Raw genomic sequence first — 21,887 nt, forward strand, 5'->3', positions numbered from 1 at the left:
TCTGATCCTTATGTTAAAATACAACAGCTATTGGGTATTTACTTAACAAATATGTACAATTGCAACTGATTATATCAATATTCATGAGAAGATGTAATATTTCTGTTATTATTCTTGTAGACCTATTGTTACATAGACCTGTCTAAATCTGTCATAAATGTAATAATTTATGATATATGCTGATGATGCCTTATGTTGGCAATGTTATTTTTTGTTGAAAAATCCAATAAAAATTACCTTGACTACACTATACACCTGAAACCTGGCGGATGTTAAGCAGCTGGCTTGAGGGCCCTTAGCAATTGCCCAGTTTGCCCTCTGGAAGAGCGGGGCCTGTGTGCATCTTGCGACGCTGTCCCCACCTTTCTCCTCTGCAAACCACCTTCTCTCCCGCACACCTCACTTCCTGTCCTAGGCATGGTGCAGAGGTCATGGTGAACACACTGGAAGACTTGGCTTCTTCTCCATTACTTGCCACTACATGCTCACACCCACAGGTTCCTGGGAGCAAGGCAGGGGAAAGGGGAGGGATCAGCAGCGTCTGAGGAGGTGAGAGGAGAGGCAGCCATATTCAGCCTTACTGAGATATAACAGGCACTGGGGAAGTTCAACCCCCTCTATAACGTACCGTATTTTTAGCCGTATAAGACACTCCGGACTATGAGACGCACCTAGGATTAGGGGACAAAATCCAGGGATATATACTAAACCGCGTTCATGGTCCAGGAGCATCTTGTAGATGTTCTCTTCCAATTATTGTCTCCCCCTTGTACCTTGTTACCATCGCGGCAGGTCAGCGGTTCATATTGGCGGGCGTTCATATGTCAGGGACTCCCTGTATTCGGGATAGAAGACACAAGGACTTTTTCTCCCCATTTTTTTGGTGGGGAAAAAGCGTGTTTTATATGACGGAAAATACGTTACTTCGGACCTCCAGAGGCAGCATAAATACAACCATTTTAGAGCAAGAAGACACTTGAGCCAATGTAGCTTAAAAATCCCTTTATTCTTATTTTTAAGACTCCAGCACCATTTGCATACAAACATATACAGTCACCCAGGGGCCTAGTTATAAACCGGTAAAATGATTGTTTAATTCTGACACCCGATTTTCCTATATTTTGCATATTTTCCTTTTTTCCTATAGATGTAAGATATCTGAATAGCAGGGATTGGTAAGTCTACCAGGGCAGGGCTGAGCTAGTCAGCACTCACAATGCTGTGGAGGTTGCAATTTACATAGGTTTTAATGCCAGTCCTCTGTGCCTCATATGCCCTTTTATACCACAGGCCTTTCTCTGTTTCCTGGTCCCTTATACCTCAGTCCTTTGTCTCAGCCCTCATTATACCTCACCCCTCTCTGTGCATCATGCGTCCTTACACCTCAGTTCTATTAAGTGCCTTATGCTCCCAAATACTTCTGTCCCCACATGAATCATGATATCTCCTTGGACCTCAGCCTCTCATTTCTCCAGTTCAAACCTCCTGTTACGTTGTGCAGTTAAAGAGAAACTCCAACCAAGAATTTAACTTTATCCCAATCAGTAGCCGATACCCCCTTTTACATGAGAAATCTATTCCTTTTCACAACAGACCATCAGGGGGTGCTGTATGACTGATATTGTGGTGAAACCCCTCCCACAAGAAACTGTGAGGACCGTGGTACTCCTGGCAGTTTCCTGTCTGTGAACCCTGTTGCATTGTGGGAAATGGCTGTTACAACTGTTTCCAACTGCCAAAAAAGCATGCAGCAGATACATCACCTGCCAGCAGTAAAAATGTCACCATGTAATAAATGTCAGAATGTAAATCGGGGAGAGGAAAGATTTCACAATGAGCAAACACTGACTAAATCATTTATACATAATTATTGTAAAAATAAAGCCCTTTTTTATTACATTATTTTCACTGGAGTTCCTCTTTAAGCCTAATAGGCAGCAGCATGGATGTAGCTACACTGATCTTGCCGTGGGGTGATCGTTTGTGCTGCATTTGGTCTCAGTGAGGAATCTGAAAAGCCTCTTGGTTGCAGTTTTGCACATTTGCAACGGCTAAACGAGGTAAAACATGACAAATTACAGTTCATAGCAGAGATGGGGTTTCCTTCATCCATCCGCTTGTTATATCTGTCTGCTCTCTCTTACTTCCCCCTCTAGGCTTTCAGTTATCAAACCTGTTTCCCAGACCTGACCCCGCCTATATTCTAGCAGCAGAGAAGACCTTGCTGACGCTTCACCCCAGAACAGTGCAGGGGGTATCGCTGACTCTTCCAGCCTCCAGCAGACTGCGTTGTGCCAGTTACACAAGGAAATGAACTGCATGTGACGGTTAAAGCCAGTGTACATGGCGGTTTGAGTTTAGTTCACTTTCTGATACCAACCTTCCTTTGTGCAGGTCTGTAAAAGGTCCGTGTACACCTGGGGAACTGAGCACTTGACTTCAAACTGCAGCTGCACCTCATCCAACCCACATGATGATATAAATAACATGTGAATTGAGGTCAAAGGTCTGTGCACACCACCACTTATAATGTGGCTACAGCCACTCCAGAATTTTTAACATAACAGCATATGAGATCATCTCAGTAACTATTTACCTATCAGAATTTAACCCTTTAAAATGTGCAAACAAATTCGAAAAAAAATTACATAAGCTTAAGAAAAAATTAATAAAAGCAAAAGAGCAAAATATAATTTTCAAATATTTTATAACTAGGCCCCTTGTCAAAGGAAAACAAGAGGTAACTTCAACTGGGCAACTTTTTGTCTTCTAAGTTCTAAGGAGGGAAGGAGATACCTAGACACTCACATGTAATCCGCCTGTTCCAGCCAGTAGATCCGCTAACAATCAATATACAGATGGGAACTGATGTGCCTCACTAAAAGTGTATATTGTCTAAAGGTGGCCACTAACGGTCTAGTTTCTAGCAAAAAATCATTCAAGACATCAGATAATTCTGATCAATCCAATACGAACGATTATAAAAACAGTTGTCCGATTGGATTTTTTCGAACCAAAATCTGGATTTTCTTGTCGGTTGTGATATATAAGAAGTAGATTAGATATAGATTGGTTCGTTGATGGTGTTGTGAACAATGTACAATATTTCACTTCCGATAAGAATTATCTGATCGCACGAACAATTTTTTTTTGTTAGAAATTGGATCATTAGTAGCCACCTTAAAGAGACACTGAAGCGAAAAAAAAATATGATATAGTGAATTGGTTGTGTACTATGAAGAATTACTAGAAGATTAGCAGCAAAGAAAATATTCTCATACTTTTATTTTCAGGTATATAGTGTTTTTTCTAACATTGCATCATTCTATAATATGTGCAGATTACACAACACTCAGCATTCAAAATGAGTCTTTCAGAGCAGTCTGTGAAGTAATGACCTCTCCTCTGGCAGAGGAAAAGTAAATAGTTCAGGAACAGTTGAGATAATAAAAGTCAGAAAACAGCCCTCTCCAGGACTAACTTAGTCGGAGAGCTTAATGGCTTGTTTGCATAGAGATAACAACTGGAGTTTCTCAACTCTTCCTGTACTGGAAACAATTACACTGATGTATCTGACCTTAATGTTTTATTTCTTAGCTGTGCTACACATACAAATCATAATATCATCATTTTTTTTTCGCTTCAGTGTCTCTTTAAAGGATACCCGAAGTGACATGTGACATGATGAGATAGACATAGGTATGTACAGTGCCTAGCACACAAATAACTATGCTGTGTTCCTTTTTTTATTTCTCTGCCTGAAAGAGTTAAATATCAGGTATGTAAGTGGCTGACTCAGTCCAGGAAGTGACTACAGTGTGACCCTCACTGATGAGAAATTCCAACTATAAAACACTTTCCTAGCAGAAAGTGGCTTCTGAGAGCAAGAAAGAAATAAAAAGTATCAATAGTTCATCGATTTTAGCTCTGGCAAACTTCAATGAATGTGTCATTGAGCAAAAATAACACCACAGTTAAAACTTAAAAAGTAGATTTATACATAAAATAAAACTGTGGAATATCTTAACAAGTCATTTTTAGGAGAAGGAAGATAAATACAATTGTTTATTTCATTAGTTTAGTTTCGCTTCAGTGTCCTTTAACCACTTCTCTAACACAGGTTTTTTTTCGCTTCAAAAGCTTCCCACTAATTATCACACTGAAATGATCGATATATTATGTTTTGTGGGACAAACGAGGCTTTTTTTGGCAGTACTTTATGCTAAGAATTATATTATTTTACGTGTATTTGACAGGGAAGAAGAAGAAAAAAAAATGGCTTTCAGCCATTGCAGTTCAAAAATAAAATGTGCTATTATAGATAAAACAAACATTTTATTTGCCCATTTGTCCCGGTTATTACAATGTTTAAATTCTGTTCTCTAGTACAATGTATGGCAATAATATTTTATTTTGGGTTAGGGGTGAAGGAGTTAAAAAATAATTAAAATATATTTAATTTTTCTATAGTAGCTGTGTAATGGTGTATTTGGAAGTAGTTTTACTTTTTTTGTCCACAAGATGGTGCTATATTATCTCTGTTTTCTAAAAATAGAAAACAGAACCAAGTGTTTACAGGTGTTTATAAACAGGGAGGTAGAAAAGTGTGGCAGAAGTTCTTAAGTGGTTAAGTATGACAAAACAGCATAGTAGGTTGGGGGGTTAGTTAGGCATGAGTGGCAAGATCACTTAGGGTTAGGCATCGGGGGTGGTGGTTAGGTTAAAGCATTGGTGTAAGGTGTGTGTGTGTGTGGGGGGGGGGGGGGGGGGCTTGGCATCAGTGGGTGGCTTCAGTTAGGGTTATGCATTGGTTAAGGGAGGGCTCGTGTGAGGATAAGGTTAGGTTTACCGACAGTAAAATTTACCAATATTTTACTTATTGCAATCACTGCTGCCCAATAGTAGAATGTCATTAATTGTACTGATATCCCACTAGCAGCTGTTTCCGGCACCCACATTTTCACGCCAGCCAATTTGCATGTACATCTGCAGGCCATTAACACCTCCATGTGAAAGGACATTGTTTTGAGGATGGTGAGGAGAACATTTTGGACAGAGGGAAAAAGCTGATTGCATTTGTGGTGCAAGCAGTGAACCTTCGACATCACTTATCATTAACATACAATGCTGAGTCATCATGCTTACCTGGATGTTTTAAAGGGAACCAAGCACCACACGTTTTTTTCCTGGTTTTCTAATAGCTATAGGAGCTGCCATGTTCCCCCCTACCCTTCTAGCTGCCCATCATTTATCCAGGGGAAGGTGTGAAGATAGCATCTGTGACTTCTCTAAACTCTTTGAAGTACAGTGTCCTATCTACCCACCACCTCTGCGGTTGAAAGCTTTTTCGATCTCTGCTATTGTGTGCAATAAAATGATTACATCAGCCCTTATCTGCCTGAAATTTCTGTGGTCAGGCAGGACTCGGAAGTAGGGTAATAAAGGCCTCTGCTAAACCTTTAAAGGACAACTGAAGAGAGAGGTATATGGAGGCTGCCATGTTTATTTCCTTTTAAGCAATACCAGTTTCTTGGCTGTCCTGCTGATCCTCTGCCTCTAATACTATTAGCCATAGCCCCTGAACAAGCATGCAGCAGATCAGGCGATTCAGACTTTAAAGTCAGATCTGACAAGACTAGCTGCATGCTTGTTTCTGGTGTTATTCAGATACTACTGCAGAGAAATAGACCAGCAGGGCTGCCAGGCAACTGGTATTGATTAAAAGGAAATAAATATGGCAGCCTCCGCATACCTCTTACTTCAGTTCCCCTTTAAGTGTAAAATTGAAGTTTTTTTTTTTTTTAATAATGAGCTACATTGTTGGCATGCGCGCTACAGAAATGCCCTGGATGCTAAAAATTGTGCTTGCTTCACTTTAACGACATTGCACTGTAAGCCAGGCACTTAAACAACATCTGTATAATGTGTTCCAATTAGCTAGAGTGTTAGCTGGCTGGAGTAAGGGAATTTCTTCTACATATAACAGTCTATGCATCTCCTCCACCTCATTAGATCGGACAATGTTGCTCGGTATGACAGAATACATAAAGATGTCCAGTTCAAGCTACCTGTCTGTTTTTGCATATACCATTCCAAGATAAGCGAGACCCCTCCCAGATACTGTCTGGCTGTCGGCGTTACCCATGCAGTCACCGACAAGCTGACCGTTAGCATCACGCTAGTTCTTGTGGCAGTGATTGGATCACATTCCTCTGTGAATTGTGCGTGTTTTCTCCATGACTGAATTCAGTTCATCCACACACTGACCATGTTGTGGCTGCAACATTACTGTCCACAGCCAAAAGCCTTGGCAGAACAAAGTCACAAAATGGCCGCCGATACGTCAAGCACGTCTCAGCTACCGCAATCTCTCTGCTAATCCTCCAGTCAGCCAGGAAACGTTGCCCAGTGTACACGGCGGGGACACCAGAGGTCCTCTGCAGCCACGTGGACGGCAGGAAATAGTGCAGTGTCCGATGTCCTGGGCGGTGAAGGCACTGAGTGAATGCTGAGCAGCGATGGCATTCTTTGGGTTGTCGTGGACACTGCGGTGCTCTGCCGCTACCTGCTCTGCTGGGACAGAAGGCTCCGGAACCAGCCGCTCACCACACAGTCCACTCTCAGGATTACCGCCATCCCAAACAACACAAACATGCTGGAGACCGAAAACCCCAGAGCTTCAAACAGGAACCTGCGAGACAAGGAGGAGGACATGAGGACACAATAAACCATGGTGTACATCCTAGGCTCTCAACCAAACAAAAACAAACACAGAACACTTATATCGCGCTTTTCTCCTGACGGACTCAAAGCGCCAGAGCTGCAGCCACTAGGGCGCGCTCTATAGGCGGTAGCAGTGTTAGAGAGACTTGCCAAAAGTCTCCTACTGAATAGGTGCTGGCTTACTGAACAGGCAGAGCCGAGATTCGAACCCTGGTCTCCTGTATCAGAGGCAGAGCCCTTAACCATTACACCATCCAGCCAAGTGGCATGCCTACCCCAGGGAGTACTTGGGCAGAGCAGTGCTTTTCAGCGCTGCTAGATTTGGGCGCAGCCAGTGCCGCCATAGACTGTAATGGGAATCAGTCTATAGCGGCGCTCAGTGAGTAACGTCAGCGCTGTCAGAAGACGGAGCCGAAGTTGCTTAAAAAACACAATAATTCGTCCTCCAGCAATCTCTGGAAGCCAAATTATATCATTCCCCCACTATCCATGGCGGCCTGGAGGGGGAATAGTAATTAACACGGCTAGGACTTGGGCAGAAGCAGGATCAGCCATATACGGCTGTATCCTGTGCCCAAGTCTACCGGCGCCAATTTCAAATGTACTCTACTTGGGCTTGATGTTGTTCGTTAAAGAGGAAATGTAACTCAAGATTGAACTTCATTCCAATCAGTAGATGATACCCCTTTCCCATGAGAAATAATTACCTTTTCCTAAATAGATCCTCAGGGACATCTGTATGGCTGATACAATACTGTGGTGAAACTCCTCCCACAGAGTGATGTCCTTGCCACGGCCCTGACAGACTCCTGCCTGTGAACCTTGTTGCATTGTGGGAGTTAACGGCTGATGCCAAATGCCAAGCAAGCAGTTTGTGTGTGTATTTTTGTAGATAATGGCAGTTGGTGCTCTCTGTTTTTTTCATGCCTGCCAGCAGTAAAGATGATGACCTGCAGGCTCATGGTGCATCAAATAGCATGAACGAATTACATGCTAAGCATCAATCATTTCTTGATCTATGTTCTATTTTCTTTTTAAACTTCTCACGTTGCAGTGTATGGATTCATTTTTTTCCTTTACTACTATCTTACGGTAATGTTTCTTTGTAACCCCTTTGGGGCCACGGACGTTAGTTTTGTCCTCCGTGTGGCTGAATACTGCTGACAGGGCGTAACTGTTATGTCCTTTTAGTCCCGCCGCTCCTGATGCGATCGCACGCACCCGAACGGGGAGATTCAGCTGTCATATGACAGCAGACATCTCCCCTCACTGATCAGGAGCCTGGCGAATGGCCCCTGATCACTACGATCGCTGCAGATTGTAGTGATCACTGAAAGCAGCAGTGGCAGAACAAAAAAAGACCACCGGACTCACCTCTGATGTTATTACGGTGATCGTCGCTCCCCCTCTGCTCTGCCCGGAATCCCTGCTAGCTCTGCCTCTAGTGTCAGGTCCAGGCTTGATGACATCATCAAGCCTGTACCCGGAACTCAAGGCTGGATGGCGGGGAGAGCTGCTCCTCACTGGAGCTGGGGAGGTGTATAATGGCTGCTATCTATATTGGAGACACCTATCTACAATGGGGATACCCATGCCTGGCTATCTATACTGGCGGCACCATAAATGCAAAAACTCCTATGGTCCTTAAGGGGGTTCTGTGGGGGAACCGGAGGATAAAAACCGCCACTTACCTGGAGCTTCTATCTGCCCCATGTAGCAGTAATGTCCCACGCCGTCCTCCTCCGATCCGCTGTACCCCACCGCCAGCACCGGGCATTATTTGTCTGGCATAGCCGAATAATGTGCGCTGCCGTTCGCATCCTCGGAAGCTTACTGCGCAGGCGCAGTAAGAAGTTTTGCTTCCGATGACGCGGGCGGGCGCGAGCAGGCCACGGCTGTGCAGCCGCAGTTGGACGGCGTGACGCACTAGATCGGGACGGCAGCGGGGAACGGCGGATCGGAGGAGGATGGCGCGGGACATTACTGCTACATGAGGCAGATAGAAGCCCCAGGTAAGTGGCGGTTTTTATCCTCAGGTCCCCCCCCCCCCCCCCCAGAACCACTTTAATGGGGAATAATATACTGGTCCACAAGGGGATAAAGAATAACAAATTTAAGAGTTTTAGAAAATGATGATCTAATATAAACTACAACACCAAATTAGTAATGTAGTTAGTTAAAAGCAATAATAAATGTCTGAAGACTGTTTAGAAACTATTATTTTGTACTACAATTAAATATATCTGTGTCAAGGGGTTTTATCTTTAGCTGTTCTCTGCTATATGGAGGGGTACTTGGTGAGCACAAGCTTTTAAAAGAGGTGCATGCCAAGATACAGACAGTTCCCTACTTACAAACGACTTGAGTTAAAACATTTTAGAGATACAAAGTTGTTCTCATGTACAAATTATACTAAGCTGTTTTTTTTTACTACATATTTTAGTTGGTAAATGTTATAGTATTGTATGAACTGGAATAAGTAGTATAAAACAGTGTTTCTCAACATTTTATTGGTATGTACCCCTTTTAAAACCCTGTACTCACCAAGTACCCCCTAAAATTGTAAACATTATCACAAGTACCCCTTGACAAATATGTATTTAATCGTAGTACATGATAATTGGTTCTAAACAAGTTCTAAGCATTTACTATTGCTTTTAATTATCTAAAATACTAATTTGGTGTTGTTTAAATAAGATTATCATTTTCTAAAACTCTTAATTTGTTATTCTTGATTAAGTATATCAAGCCTGAGTACCCCCTGGAACCATCAGGAGTACCCCCTGGGGTACGCGTACCACACGTTGAGAACCTAGGGTATAAAACACTGAAATCAACTAAAAACAAAACATAGTTTAAAGGGACTCAGAGCTGAAAACTTTAAAAGATTTTATACATACCTGGGGCTTCCTCCAGCCCCATCCGCTCCGATAGCTCCCACGCCGCCGTCCACCGCTGACCGCAGCTTAAAGGGAACCAGAGAGGAATGGTTTGGTAAAATAGAAAAAAGATTTTATACATACCTGGGGCTTCTTCCAGCCCCATAAGCATGGACCGCTCCCATGCCGCCATCCTCCGCTTCCTGGATCCGCCGGTACCGGGCCCGTCACTTCCGGCGGACGCGGCCAATTCTCCGCATGACAGGGGCTCCCTCCATACCCGTACGCATGCGGCTGCGCAGTAAGCAGCCACACTCGTACCTGTATGGAGGGAGCCCCCTGTGATGCGGAGAATTGGCCGCATCCGCCGGCCGACTCGCGGACATGACGGGACCCGGTACCGGCGGATCCAGGCAGCGGAGGACGGCGGCGTGGGAGCGATCCAGGCGTATGGGGCTGGAGGAAGCCCCAGGTATGTATAAAAGCTTTTCTTCATCCTCTCTGGTTCCCTTTAAGGAACCGGGTCCCGTCACTGCTGTCAGTCGGCTCCAGTCTATGCAGAAGTGCGCCCTCTACATATATCTCCAGCGTCTGCTGCAGAGATACGCAAACAGCGCACTTCTCTTATGTCAGACTGGCTCCAACTGATGTCAGTGCGGGGACCTGGTTCCTGAAGCTGCGGGCAGCAGAGAAAGGCGGCGTGGGAGCGATCGGAGCGGATGGGGCTGGAGGAAGCCCCAGGTATGTATAAAATCTTTTTAAGTTTTCAGCTCTGGTACACTTTAAGGTGGCCATACATCTACCGATATATGGGCATATTTGACCAAGAGACAGATCTCTCTCCGATTGAGGCTAGGCTTCCGATTTCTCGTCCACAAATTCGGATGGAATTTGGCAGCCTATAGAAGTTAATGCAGGGCATCCAAATTCGTGGCCGGGGAAAAATCTGACGGCCTGCAGCATAATCTCGCCGAATCCCACAGCCGTGCATAGCGCTGGTAGGTTTCGGCTGCGAGACGCGTCACAGCCGTGCCAAGCACAGTGGGAACGAAGCCTGAATCTAATTGGAGTGAGATCTGTTGGCTGTCCACACACTGCAAGACGATTTCCGATAGATTTCAGGATGAGGTCTCTCAGGAATCAGCCGCAAGACATTACGTTAGACGCTGTCCCCCAAATGTTACTATGACCCCTGTGCAGTAGAGTATACTTTGCTGTTGCCCGCTGCGGTGCGTCGGAGGCAATGTGGAAGATGGAAGGGCACCGCGACGGGCGACAGCGGACAGGTAAGGTATAATTTACTGCATGGGGGGGGGGGTCACACGTACGGCCAAGGCTTCCGTCATGTTCGTCGTGATACTGCACGCTGTTATCGCATGCTACATATTTAAATTATTTTAGAACAGTTTTATAGCGCTGGCATTTCACCCACAGTATATACCAGTCGGAGTTGTGGAGTCAACATTAATTACTGGGAACCTGGGGTCAGAGCCCGACTCAGATATAATACCTTTAATCCTTAGAATGGCTGAAAAAGAAAATTATATTCAGGCTATGCTGGCAAGCCAATAAAAGCTGCACAAAGATTATAAGCAACACAAACATTCGGGGAGAAGTATGGTACAATAAAAAAAATTGGGGAAAGTGTAATTCTATTATTTTCTATACAGCGATCAGCTAGTTTACTGTACATATTCAGGACAACATTCCTGTTGGGGCTAAAATAATCCATGAATATTTAATCATTGATTACTGTCCCATTTTAAGACATTTCAAGCACTAATACACTCACAAACCAGAGAAACCTCACAGAACTAAATACTGTAGCCAGACAGAGGAGATCATGACCAACAACTTACTTGGGTGCAAATATTTTCCAGACCATTAGGTGTCGCCGCAGAATCATGGCTGCACAGACGCAGGACAGGAGCTGTCAAGGGTCAAAAAGGAAAGATAAGATGAGAACTCACTGAGAAAATATTAGATACACAGAGACAGACAGACAGACAGACACATAGATAGACAGAGAATCTCACTGAAGGCTGTAGTGTTTACATCACTTCCAGTATAAAATATTGTAGCGTTTTGGTGATAATCACCTGTGTCTGAGTAAAATACCCTGAGCTTGCTGTATTGTATCACAGGCTGCCAACCAGAGAAGCTCAGCGACATTCCAGACAGCTCAGGTACCAAATAATATTGATTTAAGGCAGGGGTCTCAAACTCAATTTACCTGGGGGCCGCAGGAGGCAAAGTCAGGATGAGGCTGGGCCGCATAAGGGATTTCATGTGTCCCCGCCGCAAAACGAGGGCTGCAGAGCTCCCAAATCGCCTGGGGGGCAATCCGCCGGCATTTCCTGGAAGGGGCAGAGCTTTCAGCTTCAGCTCTGCCCCTCCTGATGTCAAACACGGCGGATCGCCGCCTCTGCCCGCCCCTCTCACTCTTCCTTCACAGAGAGGGGCGGGGAGAGGCGGCGATGCGCCGCGATTGACGTCAGGAGGGGCAGAGCTACAGCTGGAAGCTCTGCCCCTCAGCGCAGTCGTGGATGTTTGCCCGGGGGATTTGGGGGCTCTGCAGCCCTCGTTTAGCGCGGGGATGCGGCGGATTACTTGGGAGCACTGATGCGAACTATAAGGTAAAATAGGCAAAAATAGTTCGCTTCCGTGTCTCTTTTGCTTTTGCCGGCGAGGGCCACAAAATATTGTATCGAGGGCCGCAAATGGCCCGCGGGCCGCGAGTTTGAGACCCCTGATTTAAGGACAACTGAAGAGAGAGGGATATGGAAGCTGACATATTTATTTCCTTTTAAGCTACACCAGTTGCCTGGCAGTCCTACTGATCCTCTGCCTCTAAGGGCACAATTCCACTTGAGCGGCGCGCGTCTGCGAGATGCGCGCCGTCTCTTCTGGGTCTGCGGGGAAAGCAGACGAATTCCATCAGCCGTGCCATGCACGGCTATGGGATACGCAGCCTCCTGCGCCGATTCGGATGGAAAAGCTGGCCGAATCGCTAGCGGTAGCTATTCGGCCGGCGTTATCATTGCACCCTATGGCAGAGTTTCCCTGCACTATTCACCTGCAGGGAAAATCTGCGGATTCGCGGCGGTTTCCGCTCAAAAGGAAACGCGCCCTAATACTTTTAGCCATAGCCCCTGAACATGCATGAAGCAGATCAGGTGACATTATTGTCAGATTTGACAAGATTAGCTGCATGCTTGTTTCTGGTGTGCGATACAGAAACTACTGCAGCCAAATAGATCAGCAGGGCTGCCAGGCAACTGGTATTGTTTAAAAGGAAATAAATATGACAGCCTCCTTATTCTTCTCACTACAGTCGTCCTTTAAGGGCCCATTCACACTATACAACGCATGCACGAATGCAATTTTCTGCATGCTTTTCCCCCGATGCATGGGCCGTGGTGACATACGTTATAAAATGGGAGCAAGACTATTGAACCAGACAGGAAATCGCATACCTAGTTTGCAAATGCATTACATTGCAACATGCAATCTATCCGGTCCATCGGTGCAGCTCTGTTGTCCTCTGCTGTGCCGCTGTCACCTCCATAATGATTGCCAACCCCAGCCGTGTGGCGGTTTCTGCGCATGCGCCTCCCGTGATCACACTCATCGACAGGAGCGTTCTGCACTTGTGCAGTTCAACTCTTTTTGAACTGTGCAAGCGCAGAACACTCCCGTCCACTGAAGCGCGATCACAGGAGGGGCGCACCACTCCTGTGCACAGGCAGAAGCCCGCGACCTAGCCGAGGGTCGTCCATCTTACAGGGGACAGTGGCAGCTTGGAGGTCAGCAGAACTTCAGCACTGGAGCAGACTGGAGGAAGCCCCAGGTAAGTAAAGCATTTTTTTAGCTCATGACTGCTAGTAATATAGATCTCTTGTGGTATATGCAGCACATGGACAAGCTGTGGGTGGAGCTTGTACAATAGCTAGAACCCCAGGCCCTGGAAGATGGATGTGTATAACAGCAGCAGTACACAGGCATACCTGCACCCCCTGGATGAAGAGATATTTGGTCCCCAGCTGTAGGAGGGCCACACAGAAAAGGTCAGGATTCTCTCTTAGCCTCATCTCCATTAGAGGCAAGTCGTCCTCCTCAGTTTCTCCCTCTCGGGTGTCTCTCTTCCCTTTCTTCTTCCGCCCAGTAGGGGATTCACACAGGAACGGCCAGAGCAGCAGCAGGCAGCATCCGGCTTCCTCAGGGGAGAATACACAATTCACATCAGACACAGATCTCCACCTCAAGGAGCACATTACAGTGATATCAGCCATGTGGCCACTGTCCACATACACTATCCTGACCATACAGCCATTCTCCACAGCCAATCCTGACCATACAGCCATTCTCCACAGCCAATCCTGACCATACAGCCCTTCTCCACAGCCAACCCTGACCATACAGCCATTCTCCACAGCCAATCCTGACCATACAGCCCTTCTCCACAGCCAACCCTGACCATACAGCCATTCTCCACAGCCAATCCTGACCATACAGCCCTTCTCCACAGCCAACCCTGACCATACAGCCATTCTCCACAGCCAATCCTGACCATACAGCCCTTCTCCACAGCCAACCCTGACCATACAGCCATTCTCCACAGCCAATCCTGACCATACAGCCATTCTCCACAGCCAATCCTGACCATACAGCCCTTCTCCACAGCCAATCCTGACCATACAGCCCTTCTCCACAGCCAATCCTGACCATACAGCCCTTCTCCACAGCCAATCCTGACCATACAGCCCTTCTCCACAGCCAATCCTGACCATACAGCCCTTCTCCACAGCCAACCCTGACCATACAGCCATTCTCCACAGCCAATCCTGACCATACAGCCATTCTCCACAGCCAATCCTGACCATACAGCCCTTCTCCACAGCCAACCCTGACCATACAGCCATTCTCCACAGCCAATCCTGACCATACAGCCACTCCCCACAGCCAACCCTGACCATACAGCCATTCCTGACCGTACAGCCATTCTCCACAGCCAATCCTGACCATACAGACATTCTCCACAGCCAACCCTGACCATACAGCCATTCCTGACCGTACAACCAACATCCACATCCAACACTGATCATACAGCCATTGTCCACAGCCAACCCTGACCATACAGCCATTCTCCACAGCCAATCCTGACCATACAGCCATTGTCCACAGCCAACCCTGACCGTACAGCCATTCTCCACAGCCAACCCTGACCATACAGCCACTCCCCACAGCCAACCCTGACCATACAGCCCTTCTCCACAGCCAACCCTGACCATACAGCCATTGTCCACAGCCAACACTGATCATACAGCCATTGTCCACAGCCAACCCTGACCATACAGCCATTCTCCACAGCCAATCCTGACCATACAGCCATTGTCCACAGCCAGTCCTGACCATATAGCCATTGTCCACAGCCAACCCTGACCATACAGCCATTGTCCACAGCCAACCCTGACCATACAACCAATCTCCACAGCCAATCCTGACCATACAGCCATTCTCCACAGCCATTCCTGACCATACAGCCATTGTCCACAGCCAACCCTGACCGTACAGCCATTCTCCACAGCCAACCCTGACCATACAGCCACTCCCCACAGCCAACCCTGACCATACAGCCCTTCTCCACAGCCAACCCTGACCATACAGCCCTTGTCCACAGCCAACCCTGACCGTACAGCCATTCTCCACAGCCAACCCTGACCATACAGCCACTCCCCACAGCCAACCCTGACCATACAGCCCTTCTCCACAGCCAACCCTGACCATACAGCCATTGTCCACAGCCAACACTGATCATACAGCCATTGTCCACAGCCAACCCTGACAATACAGCCATTGTCCACAGCCAGTCCTGACCATATAGCCATTGTCCACAGCCAACCCTGACCATACAGCCATTGTCCACAGCCAACCCTGACCATACAACCAATCTCCACAGCCAATCCTGACCATACAGCCATTCTCCACAGCCATTCCTGACCATACAGCCATTGTCCACAGCCAACCCTGACCGTACAGCCATTCTCCACAGCCAACCCTGACCATACAGCCACTCCCCACAGCCAACCCTGACCATACAGCCCTTCTCCACAGCCAACCCTGACCATACAGCCATTGTCCACAGCCAACACTGATCATACAGCCATTGTCCACAGCCAACCCTGACAATACAGCCATTGTCCACAGCCAGTCCTGACCATATAGCCATTGTCCACAGCCAACCCTGACCATACAGCCATTGTCCACAGCAACCCTGACCATACAACCAATCTCCACAGCCAATCCTGACCATACAGCCATTCTCCACAGCCATTCCTGACCTTACAGCCATTGTCCACAGCCAATCCTGACCATACAGCCATTCTCCACAGCCATTCCTGACCATACAGCCATTCTCCACAGCCAATCCTGACCATACAGCCATTCTCCAGAGCCAATCCTGACCATACAGCCATTCTCCACAGCCAATCCTGACCATACAGCCTTTCTCCACACAGCCCTTCTCCACAGCCAATCCTGACCATACAGCCATTCTCCACAGCCAATCCTGACCATACAGCCATTCTCCACAGCCAATCCTGACCATACAGCCATTCTCCGCAGCCAACACTGACCATACAGCCATTGTCCACAGCCAATCCTGACCATACAAACTTTCTCCATATTCCGTGACCATACAGCCTTACCCCAAAAGCTGTTTTAATCACAAAATGATCTTCCACACCCACAGTGATCACACAGGAAGTCCCAGCTAGCAGTGGCTGATTACACATTGCCAGGTGACAGACGTTCTGTAGCACACCAACGTGCTGTGTTGTTACCTGAGAAGATTATATTGGAGCAGTAGGTGTTGGCAGCGACCAGTAGGGCTGGGATGACGTTGTTGGTGTGCCCATCCTGAAAGCCCACAAAGGCGGAGTTCCAGTGGATGGCGGGGAAGACCGGCTGGTGACCGGTGGAGTAGAAGTTCTGGGTGGCAGCGAGGGCCCAGGCTATGACCGCATACCACGGCACACAGAACAGCTCTGCAACAATAACCAAAGCAACATTAACACTGATCTCTGATCTATTAAAATTAAACAGAGATTAAGACGGTTGCCATCGTTAATTTACTACGGTGAGGTCAGTTGTCTGAGCTTTCAGCTTCAGTAGCATCTGAGTCACATGTTGAAGAATGTTGCTCACTTAAACACACACATACACACACACACACACACACACACACATAAAGCATGTAACCCTAATATTAAACCTTGATAGTAAACTAGATGCAGTGGGTGCTGATCTCTGCTACCGCCAGTATGTACAGTATAAGTTGTTACTCTGGGCCTGTACTGATTGTAAACTAGCTGCAGTGTGTGCTGATCTCTGCTACCGCTATTATGTACAGTATAAGTTGTTACTCTGGGCCTGTACTGATTGTAAACTACATGAAACCATAAAGATACAGAGACCGGGCACCGTCCTGTTACTGCATTTATTCACTGTCCGCAGCCAAATGACATATGGTATTGAATATAAGCATCAAACCTGTCAGCAGTCTTGCATCAAATATCTTGGATACATCCAGTGAGGCCTGCAGGGAGGTGTGGTGACCAGGGGGTGATGGATGTGCACAACAGCCGTTTCGCGCTCTGTAGCGCTTGCTCACGTGCGTATCCGGGCAAATGACGGCGCTTCTGAGTCTCGGATATCTTGACCCGAGACTCCGCCCACAGCGCACGTCATTGGTCCGTGAGTGGAGGTCATGTGAAGTGCTTCCTGTTGGAGTGCCTCAGGACTACAGTACTGGCGGAAGTGACCCGTCAGGGAGTCCATGCATGCGCCATTACTGGCAAATGTGCATAAAAGAAAGGATAAATTACCTGGGACGGAATAGATGTGCATGGGGTGATAGGAGGGAACTTATCCCAATATGTAAAACATGTGGGGGTGTTAGGTGATAGGTCATACATCATTAATCACTCTATTAAAACGTGAAACCACACACGACTGCTACAGTCTAAACGTCATATAACATGCTGGTGAGTAAACATAAATGTAAATTAAAACCATTCCGTTTTATTGTTAAATTACCTATTCCTAAACTAAAAACACTTCGGGGAGTCTCTATTCCAGGAGATAAAAATCGAGAAAAATATCTCGATATGGCGCCTGACCATTGTCACTGCGGCATATTCTTCAAGAGAGGAGGTAGCAGAGATCAGCACACACTGCAGCTGGTTTACAATCAGTACAGGCCCAGAGTAACAACTTATACTGTACATACTGGAGGTAGCAGAGATCAGCACACACTGGGCCTGTACTGATTGTAAACTAGCTGCAGTGTGTGCTGATCTCTGCTACCTCCAGTATGTACATTATAAGTTGTTACTCTGGGCCTGTACTGATAGTAAACTAGCTGCAGTGTGTGCTGATCTCTGCTACCTCCAGTATGTACAGTATAAGTGGTTACTCTGGGCCTGTACTGAAAGTAAACTAGCTGCAGTGTGTGCTGATCTCTGCTACCTCCAGTATGTACAGTATAAGCTGTTACTCTGTGCCTATACTGATAGTAAACTAGCTGCAGTGTGTGCTGATCTCTGCTGCCTCCAGTATGTACAGTATAAGCTGTTACTCTGTGCTTGTACTGATTGTAAACTAGCTGCAGTGTGTGCTGATCTCTGCTGCCTCCAGTATGTACAGTATAAGCTGTTACTCTGGGCCTGTACTGATTGTAAACTAGCTGCAGAGTAACAACTTATACTGTACATACTGGAGGTAGCAGAGATCAGCACACACTGCAGCTAGTTTACAATCAGTACAAGCACAGAGTAACAGCTTATACTGTACATACTGGAGGCAGCAGAGATCAGCACACACTGCAGCTAGTTTACTATCAGTACAAGCACAGAGTAACAGCTTATACTGTACATACTGGAGGCAGCAGAGATCAGCACACACTGCAGCTAGTTTACTATCAGTATAGGCACAGAGTAACAGCTTATACTGTACATACTGGAGGTAGCAGAGATCAGCACACACTGCAGCTAGTTTACTATCAGTACAGGCCCAGAGTAACAACTTATACTGTACATACTGGAGGTAGCAGAGATCAGCACACACTGCAGCTAGTTTACAATCAGTACAGGCCCAGAGTAACAACTTATACTGTACATACTGGCGGTAGCAGAGATCAGCACACACTGCAGCTAGTTTACAATCAGTAGGGAAAAATGAGGGGTGGGAGCTGGGCACCCGGCAGTAATGAGGGTGAGCAACGCCTGCTCTAGTGTGGCATATGCAGGTCCTCACTTCTATGGCCGCAACATGACATGCACAGTGACGTGCTACCAGTGGAAAGAAAGGAAGAAAGTTCCCAATGTTACATGAAACCATAAAGATACAGAGACCGGGCACCGTCCTGTTACTGCATTTATTCACTGTCCGCAGCCAAATGACATATGGTATTGAATATAAGCATCAAACCTGTCAGCAGTCTTGCATCAAATATCTTGGATACATCCAGTGAGGCCTGCAGGGAGGTGTGGTGACCAGGGGGTGATGGATGTGCACAACAGCCGTTTCGCGCTCTGTAGCGCTTGCTCACTTGCGTATCCGGGCAAATGACGGCGCTTCTGAGTCTCGGATATCTTGACCCGAGACTCCGCCCACAGCGCACGTCATTGGTCCGTGAGTGGAGGTCATGTGAAGTGCTTCCACGTATATGCACCACCCCTGGTCCCACACCACCCCAGGGGTGGTGCATATACGTGGGACAGTCCTGCCCTGACCTAACACACTTGGGAACGTGGTGGCACAATGCCCCCCTCCCTGTAGTCAATGCAACATGGTCCCATGTTCTATCTTAAGACATGGGCGGGTCGGTGCATCATCGCTGCCCCACGCTTTATTGCACACCCCATATCTCCCGCCATACCCCTGGGACCCATGGTGTGGTGCCCTCCTTTCCCCTCGTGACAGAATGTGGCAAAGGCACATGGTATGTATGTGCAGGAGCCATATATCCATCCAGCTGAGCTGGTGGCGAGTGTCGCCCTGGGTGGCTGACCCAGGGCGACAATTTAGTTAGGTCATAACACCTCCTTGTACAGATAGCACTGTGGCCCCGGTCCTACTAGTGTACTCTCTTGAAGAATATGCCGCAGTGACAATGGTCAGGCGCCATATCGAGATATTTTTCTCGATTTTTATCTCCTGGAATAGAGACTCCCCGAAGTGTTTTTAGTTTAGGAATAGGTAATTTAACAATAAAACGGAATGGTTTTAATTTACATTTATGTTTACTCACCAGCATGTTATATGACGTTTAGACTGTAGCAGTCGTGTGTGGTTTCACGTTTTAATAGAGTGATTAATGATGTATGACCTATCACCTAACACCCCCACATGTTTTACATATTGGGATAAGTTCCCTCCTATCACCCCATGCACATCTATTCCGTCCCAGGTAATTTATCCTTTCTTTTATGCACATTTGCCAGTAATGGCGCATGCATGGACTCCCTGACGGGTCACTTCCGCCAGTACTGTAGTCCTCCCGCACTCCAACAGGAAGCACTTCACATGACCTCCACTCACGGACCAATGACGTGCGCTGTGGGCGGAGTCTCGGGTCAAGATATCCGAGACTCAGAAGCGCCGTCATTTGCCCGGATACGCACGTGAGCAAGCGCTACAGAGCGCGAAACGGCTGTTGTGCACATCCATCACCCCCTGGTCACCACACCTCCCTGCAGGCCTCACTGGATGTATCCAAGATATTTGATGCAAGACTGCTGACAGGTTTGATGCTTATATTCAATACCATATGTCATTTGGCTGCGGACAGTGAATAAATGCAGTAACAGGACGGTGCCCGGTCTCTGTATCTTTATGGTTTCATGTAACATTGGGAACTTTCTTCCTTTCTTTCCACTGGTAGCACGTCACTGTGCATGTCATGTTGCGGCCATAGAAGTGAGGACCTGCATATGCCACACTAGAGCAGGCGTTGCTCACCCTCATTACTGCCGGGTGCCCAGCTCCCACCCCTCATTTTTCCCTACTGATTGTAAACTAGCTGCAGTGTGTGCTGATCTCTGCTACCGCCAGTATGTACAGTATAAGTTGTTACTCTGGGCCTGTACTGATTGTAAACTAGCTGCAGTGTGTGCTGATCTCTGCTACCTCCAGTATGTACAGTATAAGTTGTTACTCTGGGCCTGTACTGATAGTAAACTAGCTGCAGTGTGTGCTGATCTCTGCTACCTCCAGTATGTACAGTATAAGCTGTTACTCTGTGCCTATACTGATAGTAAACTAGCTGCAGTGTGTGCTGATCTCTGCTGCCTCCAGTATGTACAGTATAAGCTGTTACTCTGTGCTTGTACTGATTGTAAACTAGCTGCAGTGTGTGCTGATCTCTGCTACCTCCAGTATGTACAGTATAAGCTGTTACTCTGTGCCTATACTGATAGTAAACTAGCTGCAGTGTGTGCTGATCTCTGCTGCCTCCAGTATGTACAGTATAAGCTGTTACTCTGTGCTTGTACTGATAGTAAACTAGCTGCAGTGTGTGCTGATCTCTGCTGCCTCCAGTATGTACAGTATAAGCTGTTACTCTGTGCTTGTACTGATTGTAAACTAGCTGCAGTGTGTGCTGATCTCTGCTACCTCCAGTATGTACAGTATAAGTTGTTACTCTGCAGCTAGTTTACAATCAGTACAGGCCCAGAGTAACAGCTTATACTGTACATACTGGAGGCAGCAGAGATCAGCACACACTGCAGCTAGTTTACAATCAGTACAAGCACAGAGTAACAGCTTATACTGTACATACTGGAGGCAGCAGAGATCAGCACACACTGCAGCTAGTTTACTATCAGTATAGGCACAGAGTAACAGCTTATACTGTACATACTGGAGGTAGCAGAGATCAGCACACACTGCAGCTAGTTTACTATCAGTACAGGCCCAGAGTAACCACTTATACTGTACATACTGGAGGTAGCAGAGATCAGCACACACTGCAGCTAGTTTACAATCAGTACAGGCCCAGAGTAACAACTTATACTGTACATACTGGAGGTAGCAGAGATCAGCACACACTGCAGCTAGTTTACTATCAGTACAGGCCCAGAGTAACAACTTATAATGTACATACTGGAGGTAGCAGAGATCAGCACACACTGCAGCTAGTTTACAATCAGTACAGGCCCAGTGTGTGCTGATCTCTGCTACCTCCAGTATGTACAGTATAAGTTGTTACTCTGGGCCTGTACT

At 46.8% G+C, this 21,887-nt stretch overlaps 1 protein-coding gene across 2 annotated transcripts in view; it reads right to left on the reverse strand.

Annotated features, from left to right (window-relative positions):
• Positions 1-987: 987 nt before the first annotated feature.
• PIGO (phosphatidylinositol glycan anchor biosynthesis class O) overlaps positions 988-21,887 on the reverse strand; it is a 64,687-nt gene continuing 43,787 nt past the window's right edge. Inside the window, exons 8-11 of one of the 2 annotated variants that reach the window (XM_068252490.1) lie at positions 16,445-16,648; positions 13,610-13,815; positions 11,462-11,532; positions 988-6,691 (exon numbers count right to left, since the gene is read on the reverse strand). In XM_068252490.1, coding sequence (XP_068108591.1) covers positions 6,562-6,691; positions 11,462-11,532; positions 13,610-13,815; positions 16,445-16,648 — 611 coding nt within the window. In that variant the 3' untranslated portion in view covers positions 988-6,561. Of the gene's footprint in view, positions 6,692-11,461; positions 11,533-13,609; positions 13,820-16,444; positions 16,649-21,887 lie in introns of those variants that run through there. The other variant, XM_068252498.1, reaches the window with a different exon arrangement.

Source organism: Hyperolius riggenbachi, chromosome 1, assembly GCF_040937935.1.
Source record: "Hyperolius riggenbachi isolate aHypRig1 chromosome 1, aHypRig1.pri, whole genome shotgun sequence".
Taxonomy (NCBI): domain Eukaryota; kingdom Metazoa; phylum Chordata; class Amphibia; order Anura; family Hyperoliidae; genus Hyperolius; species Hyperolius riggenbachi.